General features: G+C 41.0%; 1 protein-coding gene across 1 annotated transcript in view; it reads right to left on the reverse strand.

Moving 5' to 3' along the window:
• The window catches only part of LOC124152076 (epithelial cell-transforming sequence 2 oncogene-like), a 69,519-nt gene that overhangs the window by 24,814 nt on the left and 23,847 nt on the right, over window positions 1–20,858 (reverse strand). Inside the window, exons 18-24 of the mRNA XM_046524822.2 lie at window positions 20,267–20,412; window positions 19,617–19,685; window positions 17,709–17,933; window positions 16,868–17,024; window positions 15,643–15,708; window positions 14,004–14,095; window positions 6,319–6,491 (exon numbers count right to left, since the gene is read on the reverse strand). Coding sequence (XP_046380778.2) covers window positions 6,319–6,491; window positions 14,004–14,095; window positions 15,643–15,708; window positions 16,868–17,024; window positions 17,709–17,933; window positions 19,617–19,685; window positions 20,267–20,412 — 928 coding nt within the window. The remainder of the gene's footprint in view (window positions 1–6,318; window positions 6,492–14,003; window positions 14,096–15,642; window positions 15,709–16,867; window positions 17,025–17,708; window positions 17,934–19,616; window positions 19,686–20,266; window positions 20,413–20,858) is intronic.

Raw genomic sequence — 20,858 nt, forward strand, 5'->3', positions numbered from 1 at the left:
AAGTCAGCATCAAGGACTAGGGACATAACTCTAGATTAATAATGCAAGAATTTTACTACAACTCGTTGACTGAATGATTTATGAAAAATACTTCTAAATTGAGAATTGTAAGTTTAAGAGATGAGATGAAAAATTGATTCAAATTTGAAGAAGATAGGGTCGGTGGAACCATGATTCTAGAAATAAAAAATGACCAGCACCTCAGGAAGCTGCAGTGACCCCCCCCAACTCTGACCTTGTTGTCTGGCAAACAAGACACTAGTTACATCCAATATCCCCTGTAACAAGACCCAAGTTATATCCAATATCCCCTGTAACAAGACACTAGTTACATCCAATATCCCCTGTAACAAGACACTAGTTACATCCAATATCCCCTGTAACAAGAAACAAGTTACATCCAATATACCCTGTAACAAGACACAAGTTACATCCAATATCCCCTGTAACAAGACCCAAGTTATATCCAATATCCCCTGTAACAAGACACACGTTACATCCAATATCCCCTGTAACAAGACACTAGTTACATCCAATATCCCCTGTAACAAGACCCAAGTTATATCCAATATCCCCTGTAACAAGACACTAGTTACATCCAATATCCCCTGTAACAAGACAAAGTTACATCCAATATCCCCTGTAACAAGACCCAAGTTATATCCAATATCCCCTGTAACAAGACACTAGTTACATCCAATATCCCCTGTAACAAGACCCAAGTTACATCTAATATCCCCTGTTACAACACACAAGTTACATCCAATATCCCCTGTAACAAGACACAAGCTACATCCAATATCCCCTGTAACAAGACACTAGTTACATCCAATATCCCCTGTAACAAGAAACAAGTTACATCCAACATGTCCAATATACCCTGTAACAAGACACAAGTTACATCTATTATACCCGGTAACAAGACACAAGTTACATCTATTATACCCTGTAACAAGACACAAGTTACATCCAATACACCCTGTAACAAGACACAAGTTACATCCAATATCACCTGTAACAAGACACAAGTTACATCCAATACACCCTGTAACAAGACACAAGTTACATCCAATACACCCTGTAAAAAGACACAAGTTGCATCGAATACACCCTGTAACAAGACACACGTTACATCCAATATCCCCTGTAACAAGACACAAGTTACATCCAATACACCCTGTAACAAGACACAAGTTACATCCAATACACCCTGTAACAAGAAAAGTTACATCCAATACACCCTGTAACAAGACACAAGTTACATCCAATATCCCCTGTAACTAGACACAAGTTAAACCAATATACCCTGTAACAAGACACAAGTTACATCCAATATCCCCTGTAACTAGACACAAGTTAAACCAATACACCCTGTAACAAGACACAAGTAACATCAAATATCCCCTGTAACAAGACACAAGTTACATCCAATATCCCCTGTAACAAGACCCAAGTTACATCTAATATCCCCTGTTACAACACACAAGTTACATCCAATATCCCCTGTAACAAGACACTAGTTACATCCAATATCCCCTGTAACAAGAAACAAGTTACATCCAACATGTCCAATATACCCTGTAACAAGACACAAGTTACATCTATTATACCCGGTAACAAGACACAAGTTACATCTATTATACCCTGTAACAAGACACAAGTTACATCCAATACACCCTGTAACAAGACACAAGTTACATCCAATATCCCCTGTAACTAGACACAAGTTAAACCAATATACCCTGTAACAAGACACAAGTTACATCCAATATCCCCTGTAACTAGACACAAGTTAAACCAATACACCCTCTAAGAGGACACAAGTTACATCCAATATCCCCTGTAACAAGACACAAGTTACATCCAATATCCCCTGTAACAAGACACAAGTTACATCCAATATCCCCTGTAACAAGACACTAGTTACATCCAATATCCCCTGTAACAAGACACTAGTTACATCCAATATCCCCTGTAACAAGTCACAAGTTACATCCAATACACCCTGTAACAAGACACAAGTTATATCCAATATCCCCTGTAACAAGACACAAGTTACATCCAATATCCCCTGTAACAAGACACAAGTTACACCCAATACACACTGTAACAAGACACAAGTTACATCCAATACACCCTGTAACAAGACAAGTTACATCCAATACACCCTGTAACAAGACACAAGTTAATCCAATACACCCTGTAACAAGACACAAGTTACATCCAATACACCCTGTAACAAGACACAAGTTGCATCGAATACACCCTGTAACAAGACACTAGTTACATCCAATACACCCTGTAACAAGACACAAGTTGCATCGAATACACCCTGTAACAAGACACTAGTTACATCCAATATCCCCTGTAACAAGACACAAGTTACATCCAATATCCCCTGTAACAAGACACAAGTTACATCCAATACACCCTGTAACAAGACACAAGTTACATCCAATATCCCCTGTAACAAGACACAAGTTACATCCAATACACCCTGTAACAAGACACAAGTTACATCCAATATCCCCTGTAACAAGACACAAGTTAATCCAATATCCCCTGTAACAAGACACAAGCTACATCCAATATCCCCTGTAACTAGACACAAGTTAATCCAATATCCCCTGTAACAAGACACAAGTTACATCCAATACACCCTGTAACAAGACACAAGTTACATCCAATATCCCCTGTAACAAGACACAAGTTAATCCAATATCCCCTGTAACAAGACACAAGCTACATCCAATATCCCCTGTAACTAGACACAAGTTACATCCAATATCCCCTGTAACAAGACACTAGTTACATCCAATATCCCCTGTAACAAGATACAAGTTACATCCAATATCCCCTGTAACAAGACCCAAGTTACATCCAATATCCCCTGTAACAAGACAAGTTACATCCAATATCCCCTGTTACAAGACCCAAGTTACATCCAATAGACCCTGTAACAAGACAAGTTATATCCAATATCCCCTGTACCAAGACAAGTTATATCCAATATCCCCTGTAACAAGACACAAGTTACATCCAATATCCCCTGTAACAAGACAAGTTATATCCAATATCCCCTGTAACAAGACAAGTTATATCCAATATCCCCTGTAACAAGACACAAGTTGCATCGAATATCCCCTGTAACAAGACAAGTTATATCCAATATCCCCTGTAACAAGACAAGTTATATCCAAAATCCCCTGTAACAAGACAAGTTATATCCAATACACCCTGTAATAAGACAAAGTTACATCCAATATCCCCTGTAACAAGACACAAGTTGCATCGAATATCCCCTGTAACAAGACAAGTTATATCCAATATCCCCTGTAACAAGACAAGTTATATCCAATATCCCCTGTAACAAGACAAGTTATATCCAATACACCCTGTAATAAGACAAAGTTACATCCAATATCCCCTGTAACAAGACAAGTTATATCCAATATCCCCTGTAACAAGACAAGTTATATCCAATATCCCCTGTAACAAGACAAGTTATATCCAATATCCCCTGTAACAAGACAAAGTTACATCCAATATCCCCTGTAACAAGACACAAGTTGCATCGAATAGCCCCAGTAACAAGACACAAAGTCTGCATGTAGTTTTATGAAAATGCCTAACAAGCCCAGTAAGGTGGGTCGAGCTTAGCTATTCCAGCTTGGGCTGTTGGTGCTGTTTATCATCAGAATTACAGTCAGGTAGGTGTTTGTGATAAAACTGTCCGAGATACGAGCTGCAGTGAGTCACAGAGGTTGATAAATCAATGCCCATGTTGGTCTGACTCACGGCAGCAATCTCGCTTTATCCCAGGAATGACTCGGCAAGAAAACTCTAAAATCAGCTGATCTCACAAAAATGCAACCTGACTGAATTGGGTGGTCTAGGGGAGGTAACTCTATCTGACTGAACACCCAGATAGTCGTAATTCATTCTTCAATGACAGCTTGATAGGCATTGACTGTCAGCCACTAACACCATAAAACCTGTCACGTCTAAGGGAGGTAACTGTGTCCAAGCTTGTCCTCTCTGGTGTCAACTGGTGTCAACTGGTACCAACTGGTGCCAACATAGTCAACATGATCAGAATTCCTGGTGAAGTTGAGGATCGGCTAAAATACCTCTCCTTCCAGAACTCTGATTGCCATCACCAGCAGGGCATATGATGCATATGGAGCCATATTTGCTTCATATACACCAAAGAGACCAAAGGATATTTTTAACATTATTAAGAATTGGAGAATTACAAATTATGGAAATATACCTACTCCCTGTGAACTTTGATACAAACTTCTAAAATTGAAACCTTGTCATTATGTGCTAAATACATCAAAGATGCCCTATCTTTACGTTCATTATTATAATTTTAATTTGTGAATACACAATGCACCAAACCGCCAGCACACAAAGTCAGCGATCTAACCCACTCAGCCACCAAGGCTTCCACAAAAATGAAAGTCAACTGGTTGTGTAGATCACCTACTACAAATTTCTTTGTGCTATAAGAATATTTTTCTCCTGATTGCTGTATGTATATTTCCAGTATACAGGGTTTAATCTAGACTTGCTCCGAGGCCACTATTTCCTCCCAAGTCTGCTAGGAATGTCAGTACAATAATGTTAATGGTTTATCAGTAAACAGTTACAGCTAATGTTATGTAGAAGTGACTAGTGACCCGTGAAGATCGAGGGTAGAATAGGTCTTCAGCAACCACTGCTTGCCGTTAAAGGCAACTATGTTTGTCATATCCCAATTACTTGGCTCGATGCTCATGATGTCAATTATTGGATTGTCTGGTCCAGACTTGATTATTAACAGACCCCTGTCATATAGCTGGAATATTGCTGAGTGCGCCGTTAAACAACAAACAAACAAACAAACAAACAAACAAGAAGTGACCAGTGCTTCACTTAGCCTTTAATGCTTAGATTAGCATTACTGCACTAAAGTCTTTGTTAAACATGTTAAAGTACCTATGAATTACAACATGAGAACTTCTAACAAGATATAGATTTTTTTCCACAGATTTAGAGCTTATGTCAGCGTCAGCCAATCAGCTGATAGATCCCCTCATGATACGGAAATATTTGTAATACACTCAAAAGTGCAAAGAAGGATCCTGCAAATGTCATGACAACCTGCAGACTTCAAACCACACTTTAAAAACTAACTTTGCAATCTGCTGGCATTACATAATCTCATTTTCTGGCTATTTTTATCCAGAGCATTGCAAATAATTCCTAGCATATGTAATGGGAAATAGTAATTTTATTCAGACCCTGACACTTTTGCAAATCTATGATTCATCTTGATTAGGTCAGAACGGCTTTTGTCCAAAAACCCAACAACACATCACAATGTGTTGGCAATTTAACACAGGATACAAGGGATTTAGGAACACACAACAAGCTAGTAGTTGAGAGTAGTTACTGCACAGTGAAACAAAAACCAAAAACAGTTGTATATATCAAAGCAGACAAAAATGTGGATAACTATTGTAGATAACATACGTTTTCGCTGTCGATTTTAATTATCAAGATTGACTGTGGATTTTTTTCGGTTCATTTGAAGAATGAATCGAAAAACCAACATGCGAACCTTTGTAAGAATCTGCTATGCAGATTCATGATGATGCTTTGAAATAACTTTTTTTTGAAGTTTTGGAAAAAAACATACACAGAGCAAAAGATAGCAAATTGGAGTCGGGAAAAAAATGTTCACACGACCCATATTTGATGTGTTTTTCATCAAATCATATTTAAATAAGTAATATTTGATGAAGCATATTTTTATCAGTCTGTACTAGTTCCTAAATAAAGATCCAAGGGACTGTAAGAGAAATTTCATCACATTCACAATGTTTCATTGAACAGAATTTCACTGATGTTGATTTTGCCTTTCATTCTGAAAACATAGAGACTGAAATAAGAACTTTTGGCATGAAGTTATTTTTTGTTGTCAGCATACCTTGCTTACTGATGCTTTACTTTCTGAGCTGTGCTCATGACGCATCGAAAATCTGCAGTGAGTCATGTTGACTCGCAGTTTTCGAGAGCTTGGTGAGACACTGATCACTGCATATCTCACGACAATTTGTACTGGCAACTCTCATACCAAACAGTGTAACTAATTACACTAAACGTAGCATCTTCACAGATGCCGATGAAGCTGTGGGGGAATCAGAAAAAAGCGGGGAAGTCCAAGAATCTGTGAAAAAAATCAATAATCCAGATTTCGTCAACAGAATTGACAGCGGTGTGTGATAAAACTGATGCTGAGAACATGCAGGAGCCGATATGTGTACTCACATTTGGAGTCGGGGATTTCCGAGACGGAAAGGCGAGTCAGTCCCACGCTAGCTTCAAACTTGTATGTGTATTCCACTGCGCGGGAGAACGGGAAGTGCTTGGATGTGCGTCGTGTCACCACCAGGGCGTCGTTGTACAGGTACAGGCCGAGCATCTGCGTGTGCTGGTACGCTCTGCAACACAGACAACACATCATCACATACCACAGCAACAACGGCGACACACCCCTCACAAACAACAGTAGTAACAGACACACCATCAGAAACAACAGTAGTAACAGAGACACACCATCACAAACAACAGCAGTAACACAGACACACACCATCACAAACAACAGTAGTAATACAGACACACACCATCACAAACAACAGTAGTAATACAGACACACACCATCACAAACAACAGTAGTAATACAGACACACACCATCACAAACAACAGCAGTAACACAGACACACACCATCACAAACAACAGTAGTAATACAGACACACACCATCACAAACAACAGTAGTAATACAGACCAAACCATCACAAACAACAGTAGTAATACAGACACACACCATCACAAACAACAGGAAAAAACGCTGACACATCTCCAATGTGAACAGGATTTTTATGGAGCAGAAAAAACTGGTTGAGTCTGTAAGTGGATTTGATTCTTTCATGCTGGTTGCACGAGTGAGTGAGTGTTTGTAAACGCTTTACTCAGCAATATTCCAGCTACATGACTGTGGTCTGTAAATAATTGAGTCTGGATCAGGCAATTCAGTGATTGACATCATGCGTATCGATTATGCAATTGGGATACGATGACATGCAAGTCAGTGAGTCTGACCACTCGATCATGTTGGTCGTCTCTTAGACAGGCATGGGTTACTGAAGACCTAGTCCTATTCTCTACCAGGAACTTCACAGGTCGAGTGAGTGAGTGGATCTGTCATATCATGGCCTGTTAAAATTTCAGCTCACTAAAGGAGTCCTGTTCCACCAAGACAATGCTCCTGTTCACAAATCCATGATTGTGGCTTCGAACTCATTGACCATCCCACTTATTCACCCGATTTGGCCCCGTCAGACTTCCATCTGTTTCCCAAAATTAAAAAGGATCTAGCCGGTCGCCATTTTCCTAGTAATGATGACGTCATTTCCACGACTTTTTTTATGGGGGCTGAAGAAAATTTCTTCTTGACCGCATCCGGGCCTTGCAGCATCGCTGGCAAAAGTGTGTAAACCTGGAAGGGGACTATGTGGAGAAATAAATGAAAACCATCGACTTGGTATGGGTCTTTCACAGCTAGGCTTAGAACTTTTCAGCCAGCAGACTGTGGTGAAAGCATTAACTCAAACAATGTGTTGACATATATACCTTCTGATCACAGGTTTTTGGACGTCATACGTTTTCGGACGGCCATGTTTATCGCGCTTTCTTGCACTATAACGGGGTGTTTAGAATCACAGACTTTGTAAATACTCAGATGATGGCTAGTGTTTAAGAGAAAATTGTCTCTTAAAAGTGAATGGGATGTTTTACGTTTGTTCATGTGATTAGAGAGAAAACTGCATTTCTTAAGCGTCCGAAAATCTGTACCACAGGGATACAATAGCCTATGATGCACCGATAAAAAAAACGATGAAACTTGAGATGATGTACAACAATTGATAGTTCTCAAATGTCAAGGAATAAAACCATGTCTTAAATCATACATAAATTTAGTAAAACACATTTATAATGATGAGTTGTTATGTCTTTAAAAAAAAAAGTGGATTAATGGAGAAAATAAAAATGCAAGATGATCAATTTAAAATAATTGTTATTGCACATCATTATTACAACGAACATCAACATATCACTTATTGTCATGCCTAACGTTTTGCACATTTTCCTCATGACATTTATCACATACTTTGACGACAAACATTTTACGACGACTGTGTACACAATGCTATATTCTACGGAAGCCTTTAAGCGCCATTTGCTTTTTTAAAAAATATTCTTGAAATTTCAAGATAATGAGCAACCTCGGAATGAGTTAGTAACTTGAAAATTCAGGTTAATATCTTGAAATTACAAGATCAATATCATGAAATTTTAGGAGAACATTACAGTGGAAATATGGCAAACTGTGCAACCTGCTGTGCAAAGAAAATTGCTGGACTGCAATGAATCATTCAGCTGACAAAGTGTCAAACCATTTACTCCCAAGATATTCCAGATGGAGCAAGTGGCTGGGAGATTGAGCAGATTGAGGATAACTGGTATAGACCAGGAATGGTGAATACAGATGTGATGATTACCTCGCCAATACGCACATCACAATCATACATTCTTCACACCACATACCCCAGCATGTGGGGTTATGGGGTTGTTGATGAGGACTGGGGTTATGGGGTTGTTGGTGAAGGTTGGGGTTATGGGGTTGTTGATGAGGGCTTGGGTTATGGGGTTGTTGGTGAAGGTTGGGGTTATGGGGTTGTTGGTGAAGGTTGGGGTTATGGGGTTGATGAGGGATGGGGTTATGGGGTTGACGAGAAGTGGGGTTATGGAGTTGTTGATGAGGGGTGGGGTGGGGTTGTTGATGAGAGGTGGTGCTATTGGGTTGTTGATGAGAGTTGGGGTTATGGGATTGTTGATGAGAGGTGGGGTTATGGGGATGATGAGGGATGGGGTTGATGAGGGGTGGGGTTGTTGGTGAAGGCTGGGGTTATGGGGTTGATGAGGGTGGGGTTGATGAGGGTGGGGTTATGGAGTTGTTGATGAGGGGTGGGGTGGGGTTGTTGATGAAGGGTGGGGTTATGGGGTTGATGAGGGGTGGGGTTACGAAGTTGTTGATTAGGGGTGGGGTTGTTGGTGAAGGTTGGGGTTATGGGGTTGTTGATGAGGTGAGGTTATGGATTTGTTGAGAGGTGGGGTTATGGGGTTGAGGAGTGGGGCTATGGGGCTGTTGGTGAGGGATGGGGTTATGGGGTTGTATTACAACAGGACACAAGTGTGTGAGTGGATGTTGCTCAACACCAAAGCTGAATGTTGTCCAGCCATATCTAGGCAGCGTGTAGATGATTGAGGCTAATCCAATCACTGTTGACAGGGATTTATCTACGCCTTTTCAGAGACCGATACCCCAATTCTGCAGCAGATGTCAGTACAAATTTCCAAATTGGAGTTAAACATTAAATCTTGAGATTCAAAATTAAGTGCCCTTGGCAGGCAAACTGGGAATTATTTATTTTGTGCACATTTTGTTGAAATAGTCAAATGACATTTTTTTTTTAAAGTTCTTATTTTCCTATATTAATTCAGAAGTATTTCAACATTGAACTTGAACATTTAAATACCATAATGTAAACTCACCATTAAATCCTCTTCCTCAATATTGGTCCTGTTATCAGTGAAATACAACATTAGTTATAAATATAACAGGATGAATTGGGAAATGCTCAAGTCCAATTTGGGAATATTTACTGACAATTACTGCAGACCTAGGGCCGATTATATCTTCTTATCAGGTTGAGGTAAATCCCTGCCAGCAAACAGTTTTCTTATGGAATAAGTTTTCTTGGAGGTGCTTTTATTTAATTAGAATTTGGGAAGAGGAACGTTCTGAGTGCATCGATGTCTTCATCAAATAAAGATGCCTATCTATCAAATGTACACATCAGGGACACGATGCACAAATGCACGGTTAACTTCAATGATAGTCCTAACAAATAACATTAATATAGTTCTTTGAATACGGAAGACTTCTTTATCAGTGCAATATCATTTCAAAGAGTCCGACATCAGTTTAACTAAACAGAGACACATTTAGTGGTCAATTTTCCATTAAACAAGCACTGTCCTTTATAGATTGTGACAGTCGGGTCTATACTGGCTGCTAGCTAGACGAGATGAGACCCTCTGATAGACACGAGATTAGTGGCTACTGTGGAGACTGGCAACACGGGATGTAGAAAGTCTCCTCACCCCAAAGACTGCTTCACCCAGACATATCCCGGGTATTGATCGCCTTGAAATAGCCAATAGATGTTCATTAGCCTATTCACACGTGGGCGTTGGAAGTGCCTGTTTTATTGAACTTGCGGGTTGGTGATCCAAGCAGAGATGCCCATGCTCAGACAAGTGAGGTAATAAGACAGTGTTAACTAAAGTACTGTCGGAAATGCTAGAAAACTGCTCTTCTGGCTTCATGTAATAAATACGAGTCATAGGACTATAAAAAGAGCATACAGTATTCGACGTAATATGCGCCCAGGGCGCTCTCAAAATTAGAAATAGGGGGTTCTTATTAGAATAAAATTTTATTGGAAAGATCGTAAATTTCGTGGTTTATGCTGACAGCCTGAAATGATACAAACGAAACGTCTGTGCATATTATACGTATTATATTTTTCCAGAATTTAATTGCCCATTATTAAGGATCCATATTACACACAAGTGCGTATTATACGCGAATAAATAAGTCTTGTGTACATTGATCAATTGGAAGGGGTGCTAATTGGGATTGTTCACTAGCCAATATATTAGCAAATATTGCTGTGGGCGCTTATTACATCGAATACGGTTTATCAAAATAACGTGAATTGACCTTATCTAGCCTGTCCTAACTGACATTGTGATTATTCTTATATGTACTTTTACAGGTAAAATGAGGATAAACTTAGAATATTATCGTGTGTTGTCATGCATGTATGAAATGGCCTACAACCTAAGGTAATTACTTACACCTGTCCCGAGGTGATGACCTCACACCGTCCCGTGCATTCTCCCAGGTGCAAATGTCACCGAGTTGGGGGTGGTCTCAAAACATTGCTGTTATTGTACTTAATTGACATTCGTTGATGGGGTAGCAATTTAGGATATGTACTGCATTATATTTGCTTGGAAACATGATGACTAGTTAAGAGCTATGAAACAGGATGAGTATTGGAAGGTTGCGGTTTTGGAAACCAGAAGTATTTGTTGTTCTACAGATGGTTTCTTGAGGTAGCATTTATCTCCGCTGATGACTTATATGAATCTGTACTTTTGAATGTTATGTTATGTCTTGCTACGAACCCGTTTCACTTAGCCATGATGGGCACAACAGGGTTGAGCTCACAGTGTCTGACTGGCGTACGTAAGACAGCGTAACCGTGTTGTGCCGCCAGCATATGTCTTGTACTTTACTGGATTCTTGTTGAGCCGAATTTTCTCCATGAGTTGAACTTTCATTTCATATGGTCTGAAGTTGACAATGTCATATATTCCTGTGTGGTCGCCTTCAGACTACTCATGGTTTGGGCGACAGTATCTGATTCCCGGACGTTATATTAACTGGCGTTATCCATGACAATAACACTGGCGTTGTTTAAAATGGGCAACACCTGAAGTTCCAACCGGTCTATGAACACATCACCTCCTATAATTTCCTTATGAAAATCACCAGTTTTCTTTTTCGCCTCGAAAACTAGCAACCATCCATCAACAAGCCCCATATGATGGGTTGCAGCATGCAAAAAAATGACACGATTACCTTTACCTGATGGTACCATTGGCGCCTTTTGTCCATCTGCTGATAGCCACATGTAATCAGTGGTAGATTCATCAAGGCAAATTATCTGGACACCCTGACTGTGATACTTATGAATGGTTCGGAGATAATTTGACCTCATAGACAGGATGGAATATTTTCCCCTGAAAAGTGCTCAGTCATTGCCATGTGCAGTGTATCGAAATCCCATCTCTTGGAAAGCACTAGTAAGTGCAGTCCGGGAAACATTAATTGTATCTTTGATTCCTCCCAAATTCTACTACAAGTCAGGGTTACCTTCTGCTCACAAAGCTTTACACTATTCGCCTAATCACCCTGTATCAAAGCTGTCTAATATCCTTTTACTCCTTTTAGTTGTTGACGAGGGGTTGGGTGGGGTTATGGAGTAGTTGACGAGGGGTTGGGTGGGGTTATGGAGTTGTTGATGAGGGGTGATGGGGGTTGAGATAGGCAGTCTAGTCCTTCTCTAGGATTGTATTATATTATTTGCTGCTTATTTGATCATTATCCTCCATAGGGATTCTGGGCTTAGAATCCATCCAAGGAACCTATGCTGATTGTAAGAAGGGACTTGGTTGATGATGTCTCTGGAACCCTAACAGTGTAGAACGTAATTTGCATCACCTGATTGTCTGGTCCAGATGTGCCGTCAGAGAGCTGGAATATTCTTGAGTGTGGCGTTAAATGGCAAACTTGTTCTTTATAAAGAGGGACACAGAAATGGCAGTTCTTCAGCCTGTACCCTGGACAGTACAGAGGAAAAAAATGCAACTCTCCATATTTAGTTCTTAGCTCCTTGGTTTTACGATAAATGTTTACTCCTCCTACAGACAACATAACCGCTACCTGTACTGATCAGGAGAGAACTGACAGGGGACGAGGTCTGGGATGTCTCCTGTAAATAGTGCTTACTACAGTGTTACACAACTTTCTCTGTTTTACTTCGACTTTTGAACAAAATGATTCTGACACTGTCAAAGTACACTTTTTCGCACTAAAGAAAAGGCTCCCACCCTGCAAAGAAGTTACTTCTATCTGGTTTGTCAGTAGAAATGTAATAAAGTTTCATCAGAACGCACGCCTCGTCACTGCAGTGCTGCTGCCCTTCACAAAATGAAGTGCCATAAAATACCTTGGGAGTACCCTAGTAATTATCTCCCTTTATTTCCTATTTTCAACAGGGTTTTCTCTCGGCCATGTCCCACATCCTTTCCGTGAGTAAGTGAGTTGTTTTTAATACCACTTTTAACAGTATTCCAGTAATATCATGGCATGTCAGCTTAATGTGGGAGAAAAGCCTGAAGTAATGCAGGCCTCAGACGTTTACCACTTCGGTGAAACCCACAAGGATGGCTATGGTGCTGACAAACCTAGAAACTTAATCGTGGCGAACCAGGATTCGAACCCACAATCATAGCTTTTTTGTGTGCCGAAGGGACGCAACTCTGCACAGCTAATCGCAGCGCCTTAGACGACTGGCCCCCCCAACCTTTCCCAGAATAGGGTGTCTGATGTACAACTTTATAATGGTAACTAGTTTTGATGAAACGGTACTAAATATATGTATCAGGTGACATGTACAAAGATGGAGAACCAATGCACTATAGGTCACTACATGTGACTCACTCAATCTCCAAGTCAGATCTTAGTCCTCACTCCCGATAAATATAAATCTGAGGACATCACATTACAGGTCACGTCAGACCGACTTTTCGCAAACTATGACCGAACAATGGAATGACCGACAAGAAGTCGACATTAGCCAATCAGAAGACAGCTTTCTCGTACTTTACTGCTCATGCCATCGACCAATTGCTCGTCAGTCCTGAACTCATCCACCGGCTGCTATGACTAATGCTGTTGACTGGTAGGTGGGATGAAATAAGCCCTAACGTCTTGCTCAAGATTATTTCACTCATACAGAGACTGCCTGTACTAATCTAGATTTATGCCAGCACTTTATAGCGCTAGCTCACAGAGATACCATGTCGCAGTTTAACATGGATACCCTACTCAGACACATCATCCTGACTCCAAGATGACCAGCTGGATCCGCCAGGGATCAAACCACAACCCTCCATCCTCTGGGCAGACTGGTTATAAAAAATATCCACTCACTGACACAGTTCCTGTCTAAAGTTCCTAAAATGGCCCTCACCTAAGTTCTGGCACGACAGAGTCCTCTGCTGGGGGTTTGAGGTGCGCCACATCCTGGTGTTTGATGAGGTAGCGGTTGGCTTCCAGAAGTGCCTGAAACAGACAATATCTTCATAATCACAGTCAGTGTAGTTAATTCAAAACTTGTCCAGTGCCCCAGGAACACTGTAAGGCTAAAAGTAATAATAGTCTTGGTTCTCAGGCACTGCCCGCATCACCATAAAGTCTGCTGCTTTTTTTGTTTTTATTTCCATTTTCACAATTTAAAAAAAAAAATTCACGTCTCAAACACAAGACTCTTGCAGTGAAATGCTATACGATACTTAAGAACAACATGATTTCACCAAAATTATTGTAAACAAAATTTGGTTACAAACTAGCTTGAACAACCAATATGTATAATAAAAAAACGCACAATATTTTAAAAAGCCATTGCCTGACAACCAATTATTTTATAAAATATCTCATCTGGTTATTTTACATTGAACTGATTAATATGTCAGCAACTCAGAATTACATCATGCATACATCAAGTCAGACAACAGGTATCTTTATTTTCTTGGTCTACTGATGCATGCATGCATAGTTTGTTGCTTTCACAAAGCTGAGGTAGGAGGCAAGAGAGATAACTGACTTTAAAAGTCTAGTTTCCACCCTTGCTGAACTAGGCTGGAATTCCTGGGCTCTATCGTCGCGCCACCAGTGGCCATAACAAGTTATGTCCCTTCTAAGCCTCTCCTATGGACCAATCAGATTCCACTTTTTGTATCACTTGCGTTTGTTTCACACAAAATGGTGGCGCCCAGTCAGGACGATCTGATCCATAATCAAGATCTATATTGTGATAAAACGGATCTTACATCGTGAAATGCATCAAATCACGTGAGCACCTTGATTAAAACATGAAAGGAATTGGAAAATATCTGCTGACAACGAGTTGGCGGTGCACATGCTTTGCAAATCCTGCAATCGATCGAAATCTGATTGACACTTTACAAACCGGATTTCGATTTTGGTGCTATGCATAAACTTGTTAGTCCAGACAAAATGGAACTCCATAATACCAGCCTAGTTCGGCAAGGGTGGAAACTGAACTTTTATAGTCATCCAACTCTCTTGCCTCTGGAAGATGCAATGAAACATAACCAAGTGACTTTTTCTCAGCCTACATGCATTTGTGTGGCTGCCATGTGTGATGAGATAAAATAATAATAACAATAACTATAACAATAATAGGCTATTTATATTGCCCAAATTTCCACACCACTCAGGGGCATGCTCAAAGCGCTATTATTACCCCGGTCACTGGATCATTGTGCACTCAACAATTATTCTCAGCTCCCTGGGGAGTAAGCAGCCCAAGCTGCCTATTAGGCGCTCGAAGGTTAACAACCAAATTGCCTTCTCATCCTACCGGGTACCCATTCACTGCTGGGGGAACAGGGGGCATATTTAGAACAAAGTCGCTTGCCCAAGGAGACGTGACATGTGTTACATGTGCTTCAGTGTGGGGCATTGCCGAAGCCTTAGAAACTCTCAGGAGTCAAGTAGCCAGGGACTCTGCCCAACCGAAGTTACTTAACTTCACTTGATTTGTGACCTGTGCGCTTTGCACAGGACCACGTGCCACCAAGACCTACCGGACAGTTGATGATTCTCTTCTGCAGCGTGACAAGTTGTCGCTCCCTCTGTACACGGCGCTTGCACTGAAACAAAGAACACTCAGTCGGAGAACACACCATACAAGCACTGACATCCCCTGTGTTGGGATTCCGGGCCACAATTGATCTCCAGCAACCTTGGCTAAAAAAAATAATAGTCTTAGTTCTCAGGAACCACCCCAACATAATTTTTGTTTCCATTTAAAAAAAGCAAAAACAAAAATCCTAATACTTAAAAACAATGCGATCCAATATAGCACACAGTTACTTCCCTTTACATGTGCACTGCTTTACTGCGCATCTCGTGATATTGTCATGCGGCAATAGAAGTTTGAATGCTTGTTTATTTAGGGAGGCCCTTTTCCAGGTTGATACTATTTATTTGGTTACATACTATTTTGAACAAGCGAAAGAAAAAAGAAGAAACCACCGCCCGCCCACTCTATAATTTCAAGTCACTGCCTGAGAACCAATTCTTGTATTTTTTAATGCCTAAGACAGGACTTAATGGATCAGGTGGTCAGACTGGGTGACTTGGTTGATAGCGTGTCATTTACGATTCACTCGCATATCCGGGGAATCGAACCGTATCCATTCATGAATTGAACTTGTTATTTGTGGCCACTAGAATCAAATATTTAAGAATATGCAATCATATGCATTTACATACCCTGTACCTAAAAATATCCATAAGAACATATTATATGCATAGATTTCTTCAAAGAAAACACTCGTTATAGTTAATATGACAGTTATGTGGTCACGTGTCATTGTCACCTTTGAGCAGATACTAGTACCTGGATAAGTGCAGTATGTAAATGTATAATATATTAATAATTAACAAACCATGTCAAATAATTTATGTTGTTACTTTTTCACTGAATATAACAAATAATAAATCAACTGCTGACTTGTTATTGTATTCGTGATTTAATATTCGTATTCGTTACCCTTATTTATGATACGAATCGTATTTGCTCATAGTGTATTCGTTGCAGCCCTTGTGTCATTGTTCCATGACGGTGTGTATCATAGCAATATAGATCATCAGGGTTACACAGCCGTCGAAGGTTGGAATGCATGTTACAGTGTGAATATTGCCGACAGCAGAATGAAACAAACTTCACTCACTCACACACTCCACGTACGTTAGAAGGACCACGGTCGGCGGGGCGAGTTGTTCTGTATGGCCGTAGTAACTCACCTCCTTGATGCCGCGATCCAGCTCCCGCATGGTGGCAATGGCGTTGGCCAGGTCCTCGCGGTCAGCGTGGTTGCGTGGCGTGTGGAGTTCGAACCAGCTGAGCAGAGTGACATACTCCGAGATGCGACGACTTGGCTGCAGCAGGAGCTCCTGGAGCCTGGAGGAGGAAGGGGTGAGGTGAAATGGGGATTAACATCCTGTTCAAGATTATTGCACTTCTATAACGACATGCATGAACGTGTGTGAGTGTGGCCCCTTGTACAAGTCTGGACTAATTTTTTAGACCGATTTTATAGTGCTAGCCCACTGAGATGCCATGCAGCAGTTTATCATGAATAGCCCACTCTGTAATCACCTGTTGTATGATTTCCGCCATTTAACTTTACACACTCTCACTTCTACAGGTGAATCCTGTGGTAGAAACTAACAATTTAGTCCACAAGTCCTAATAACGATAACTTATAGCAAAACCCTTAAAAATGACAAATTTCTACTAGTCCTTATGATACCTTAACCATTGGCCAGTTTGACAGGGACTATAGGACTAGTGCCAATTTCTAACGCTGCTACAGGACGATTTCTAATGCTTGAATCATTACACTTTCACACATTTGTCATTGACTGTTCATTTAACAAGCAAGCATATCTGTCATTCCCTATTGTGTGTCAAAAACCCACATTGTGTATCAAAAGTATATACAATACATATTTTCTGCCATTCTTACTTCCTACACAAACACTTCCAGTGATAGGCCAATCAGACAGCTAGATTTAATAAATCATGATTGTAGTCTTTCCTCCATTGTCCCGGACATGAATCAAAATGTCTTGTCTCACTCACGTCAGCATCTTTGTCTCGGGGAGGTGCTGGTGACGAAGGAGGTACGCGCGGAATGCTGGCGTCTGCTCCTTGCAGCGCTCGATTGCACCGAGGATGACTTCGTTGTTGTTGATGAAGTTGGTGTATGCCTTGAGCTGTAAGCAGAACTTGACGAAGATGTCGCCGATGCATGTATGCTGGTACGTCCAGTCTGCCAGGCGGTTCTTCAGATCCTCAGTCAGCTGTCTGGAACAGAAAGATGTTTCAAGCTCAAGTCGGCAACTGCATCATCACCATGGCAACTTGTGATACTGACCAGTGGTTGGTTGCTGGGCAACAGCACTCAGAGGGACAAACCATCCAAAAAACTATGTAGTCGTCCAATAGGGCTGGGACAGGTAACTTGGGTACTCACGTCGGATGGGTCCTGAGTAGGACCCGGATACCCACAGGACTACCCGGACCCGTGGTTAGTCACGTGATACATTGTTTAATGTCAAAAACTTACTTTAGTTCAGTGGTTACACTACAAGTCGCTAATGTTCGCATTTCTTTCTGACGATGCACACATTCTTTTTGACTTGTATTTGTTTGAGTAAAGATAAAGCTTCAGTCAACTTCAGTGAACGCATAGTCTGATTGTTTGATACATGTATCTAAATAGTTTTAACCAGGGCTGCGGTAAAACAATTACCAATCAGACATTTTGTTCCCTACTCATGAGACTTGCAGTGGGTACCCGGGTTGGGTCGGGTAATACGCGGTCGGGTACCCGGGTAGTAAATTTGGACTCGTCCCAGCCCTATTATCCAAGCATCATTCTCTCAGCATTATATAATCCAGTATTCTGATTGGTCTGCAGGGTGTTCATATGTTTGTTACATCATGATTTTGTTGAAGGATACGCCAGCCATATTATACCTTTAAAATAGTGTTGTAAGATGTTTTCATGGACAACTACTCATATTCAAGGACATGAAAATGTATCAACTATTCCAAGAAGATTGTCCAAATAGTGACGTGTGCATGAAACTAAATGTTGAGAGAAAACTAAGTGAATTTACTCAATGATGGTGAGTTTACTTGTTGATGGTGAGTTTACCCAGTGATGGTGAGTTTACCCAGTGATGGTGAGTTTACCTAGTGATGGTGAGTTTACCTGGTGATGGTGAGTTTACCTAGTGATGGTGAGTTTACCCAGTGATGGTGAGTTCACCTAGTGATGGTGAGTTTACCTGGTGATGGTGAGTTTACCTAGTGATGGTGAGTTTACCTAGTGATTTTGAGTTTACCTAGTGATTGTGAGTTTACCCAGTGATGTGAGTTTACCTAGTGATGGTGAGTTTACCTAGTGATGTGAGTTTACCTAGTGATTGTGAGTTTACCCAGTGATGGTGAGTTTACCTAGTGATTTTGAGTTTACCTAGTGATGGTGAGTCTACCCAGTGATGTGAGTTTACCCAGTGATGTGAGTTTACCTAGTGGTGGTGAGTCTACCCAGTGATGTGAGTTTACCTAGTGATTGTGAGTTCACCTAGTGATGGTGAGTTTACCTGGTGATGGTGAGTTTACCTAGTGATGGTGAGTTTACCTAATGATGGTGAGTTTACCTAGTGATGGTGAGTTTACCTAGTGATGTGAGTTTACCTAGTGATGGTGAGTCTACCCAGTGATGTGAGTTTACCTAGTGATGGTGAGTTCACCTAGTGATGGTGAGTTTACCTGGTGATGGTGAGTTTACCTAGTGATGGTGAGTTTACCCAGTGATGGTGAGTTTACCTAGTGATGGTGAGTTAACCTGATGATGGTGAGTTTACCTAGTGATGGTGAGTTTACCCAGTGATGTGAGTTTACCTAGTGATTGTGAGTTTACCCAGTGATGTGAGTTTACCTAGTGATTGTGAGTTTCCCTGCTGATAGAAAGGTTACCTGCTGATGGTGAGAATGGCCATGATATCTGTGAAGATGACATGCAGATTCTGGCTGCTGATGATCGCCCTGGAAAACGAAACAAACAGGAAATCTTAGAGAAGGTGACCAAGTAACCTTTGTCCTAGATTAAATTTGTTTGTTAGTTTGTTGGTTAACGCTGAACTCAGCAATATTCCAGAAATATGACGGCGGTCTGTAATTAATCAAGTCTGGACCAGACAATCCAGTGACTGACATCATGAGCATCAATCCATGCAATCGATTCAACCAAGTCAGCGAGCCTGACCACCTGATCCTGTTAGTTGCCTCTTACGACAAGCAAAGTCACCTTTTACGACAAGCATGGGTTGTTGAACACCTATTCTACCCAGGATCTTCATGGGTCTCCTAGAATTAAAAAGTATTTCAGTCCATTATCTTATGACATGTCATGCAGGGTGACACAATGGTGAAACTGACACAATGGACATGAAATGACAAACCAAGGGTCATAATCTGGGAAAATGTGGGATTCAAACCCGAACGTAGCTGACTCATACCCCAGGGCCACCCAGGTCTGCGGTTAAAGATGATTTGGAAAAAATCCAAGGATCTTTTGTTTTTACTGTTCATCCATTCTTCATGCAATCATTGAAACATGGTGTCACCTGTTGGCAGTGAGAGCGGACTTGAGAGGCTTGTAGTACACATCTCTGACAGCCCTCAACATGCGGTTGTACTCCATCTCACTGGTGAGGATCTCAAAAGCTATCGGAGTCCGCTTCTCAGGATGCTCAGTATATTGCTGGGATGTCTGGACAGAGAAAGTGGGATACATAGTGTAGGATATCACATATTTACTGTAGATCATGAAAAAAACAAAAAATATGAATGTCCCAGCCACTGCAAGAGAGAGGCCCCACCAGCCACTGGGACCACACATTATAGAGAGAGGTCCTACCAGCCACTGGGACCACACATTATAGAGAGAGGTCCTACCAGCCAGTGGGACATGCACACATTACAGAGAGAGGCCCTACCAACCGGTGGGACATGGACACATAACAGAGAGAGGTCCTACCAGCCAGTGGGACATGAGCACATTACAGAGAGAGGCCCTACCAACCGGTGGGACATGGACACATTACAGAGAGAGAGGCCCTACCAGCCGGAAAACACACACACGTACATGCACATCGCTATATAAGTGCAATAATCTTGGACGCGACGTTAAACCCCATTTCACCTCACCTCACCCTA

The sequence above is a fragment of the Haliotis rufescens genome, unplaced genomic scaffold (genome assembly GCF_023055435.1).
Source record: "Haliotis rufescens isolate VD_foot unplaced genomic scaffold, xgHalRufe1.0.p SCAF_32, whole genome shotgun sequence".
Classification (NCBI taxonomy): domain Eukaryota; kingdom Metazoa; phylum Mollusca; class Gastropoda; order Lepetellida; family Haliotidae; genus Haliotis; species Haliotis rufescens.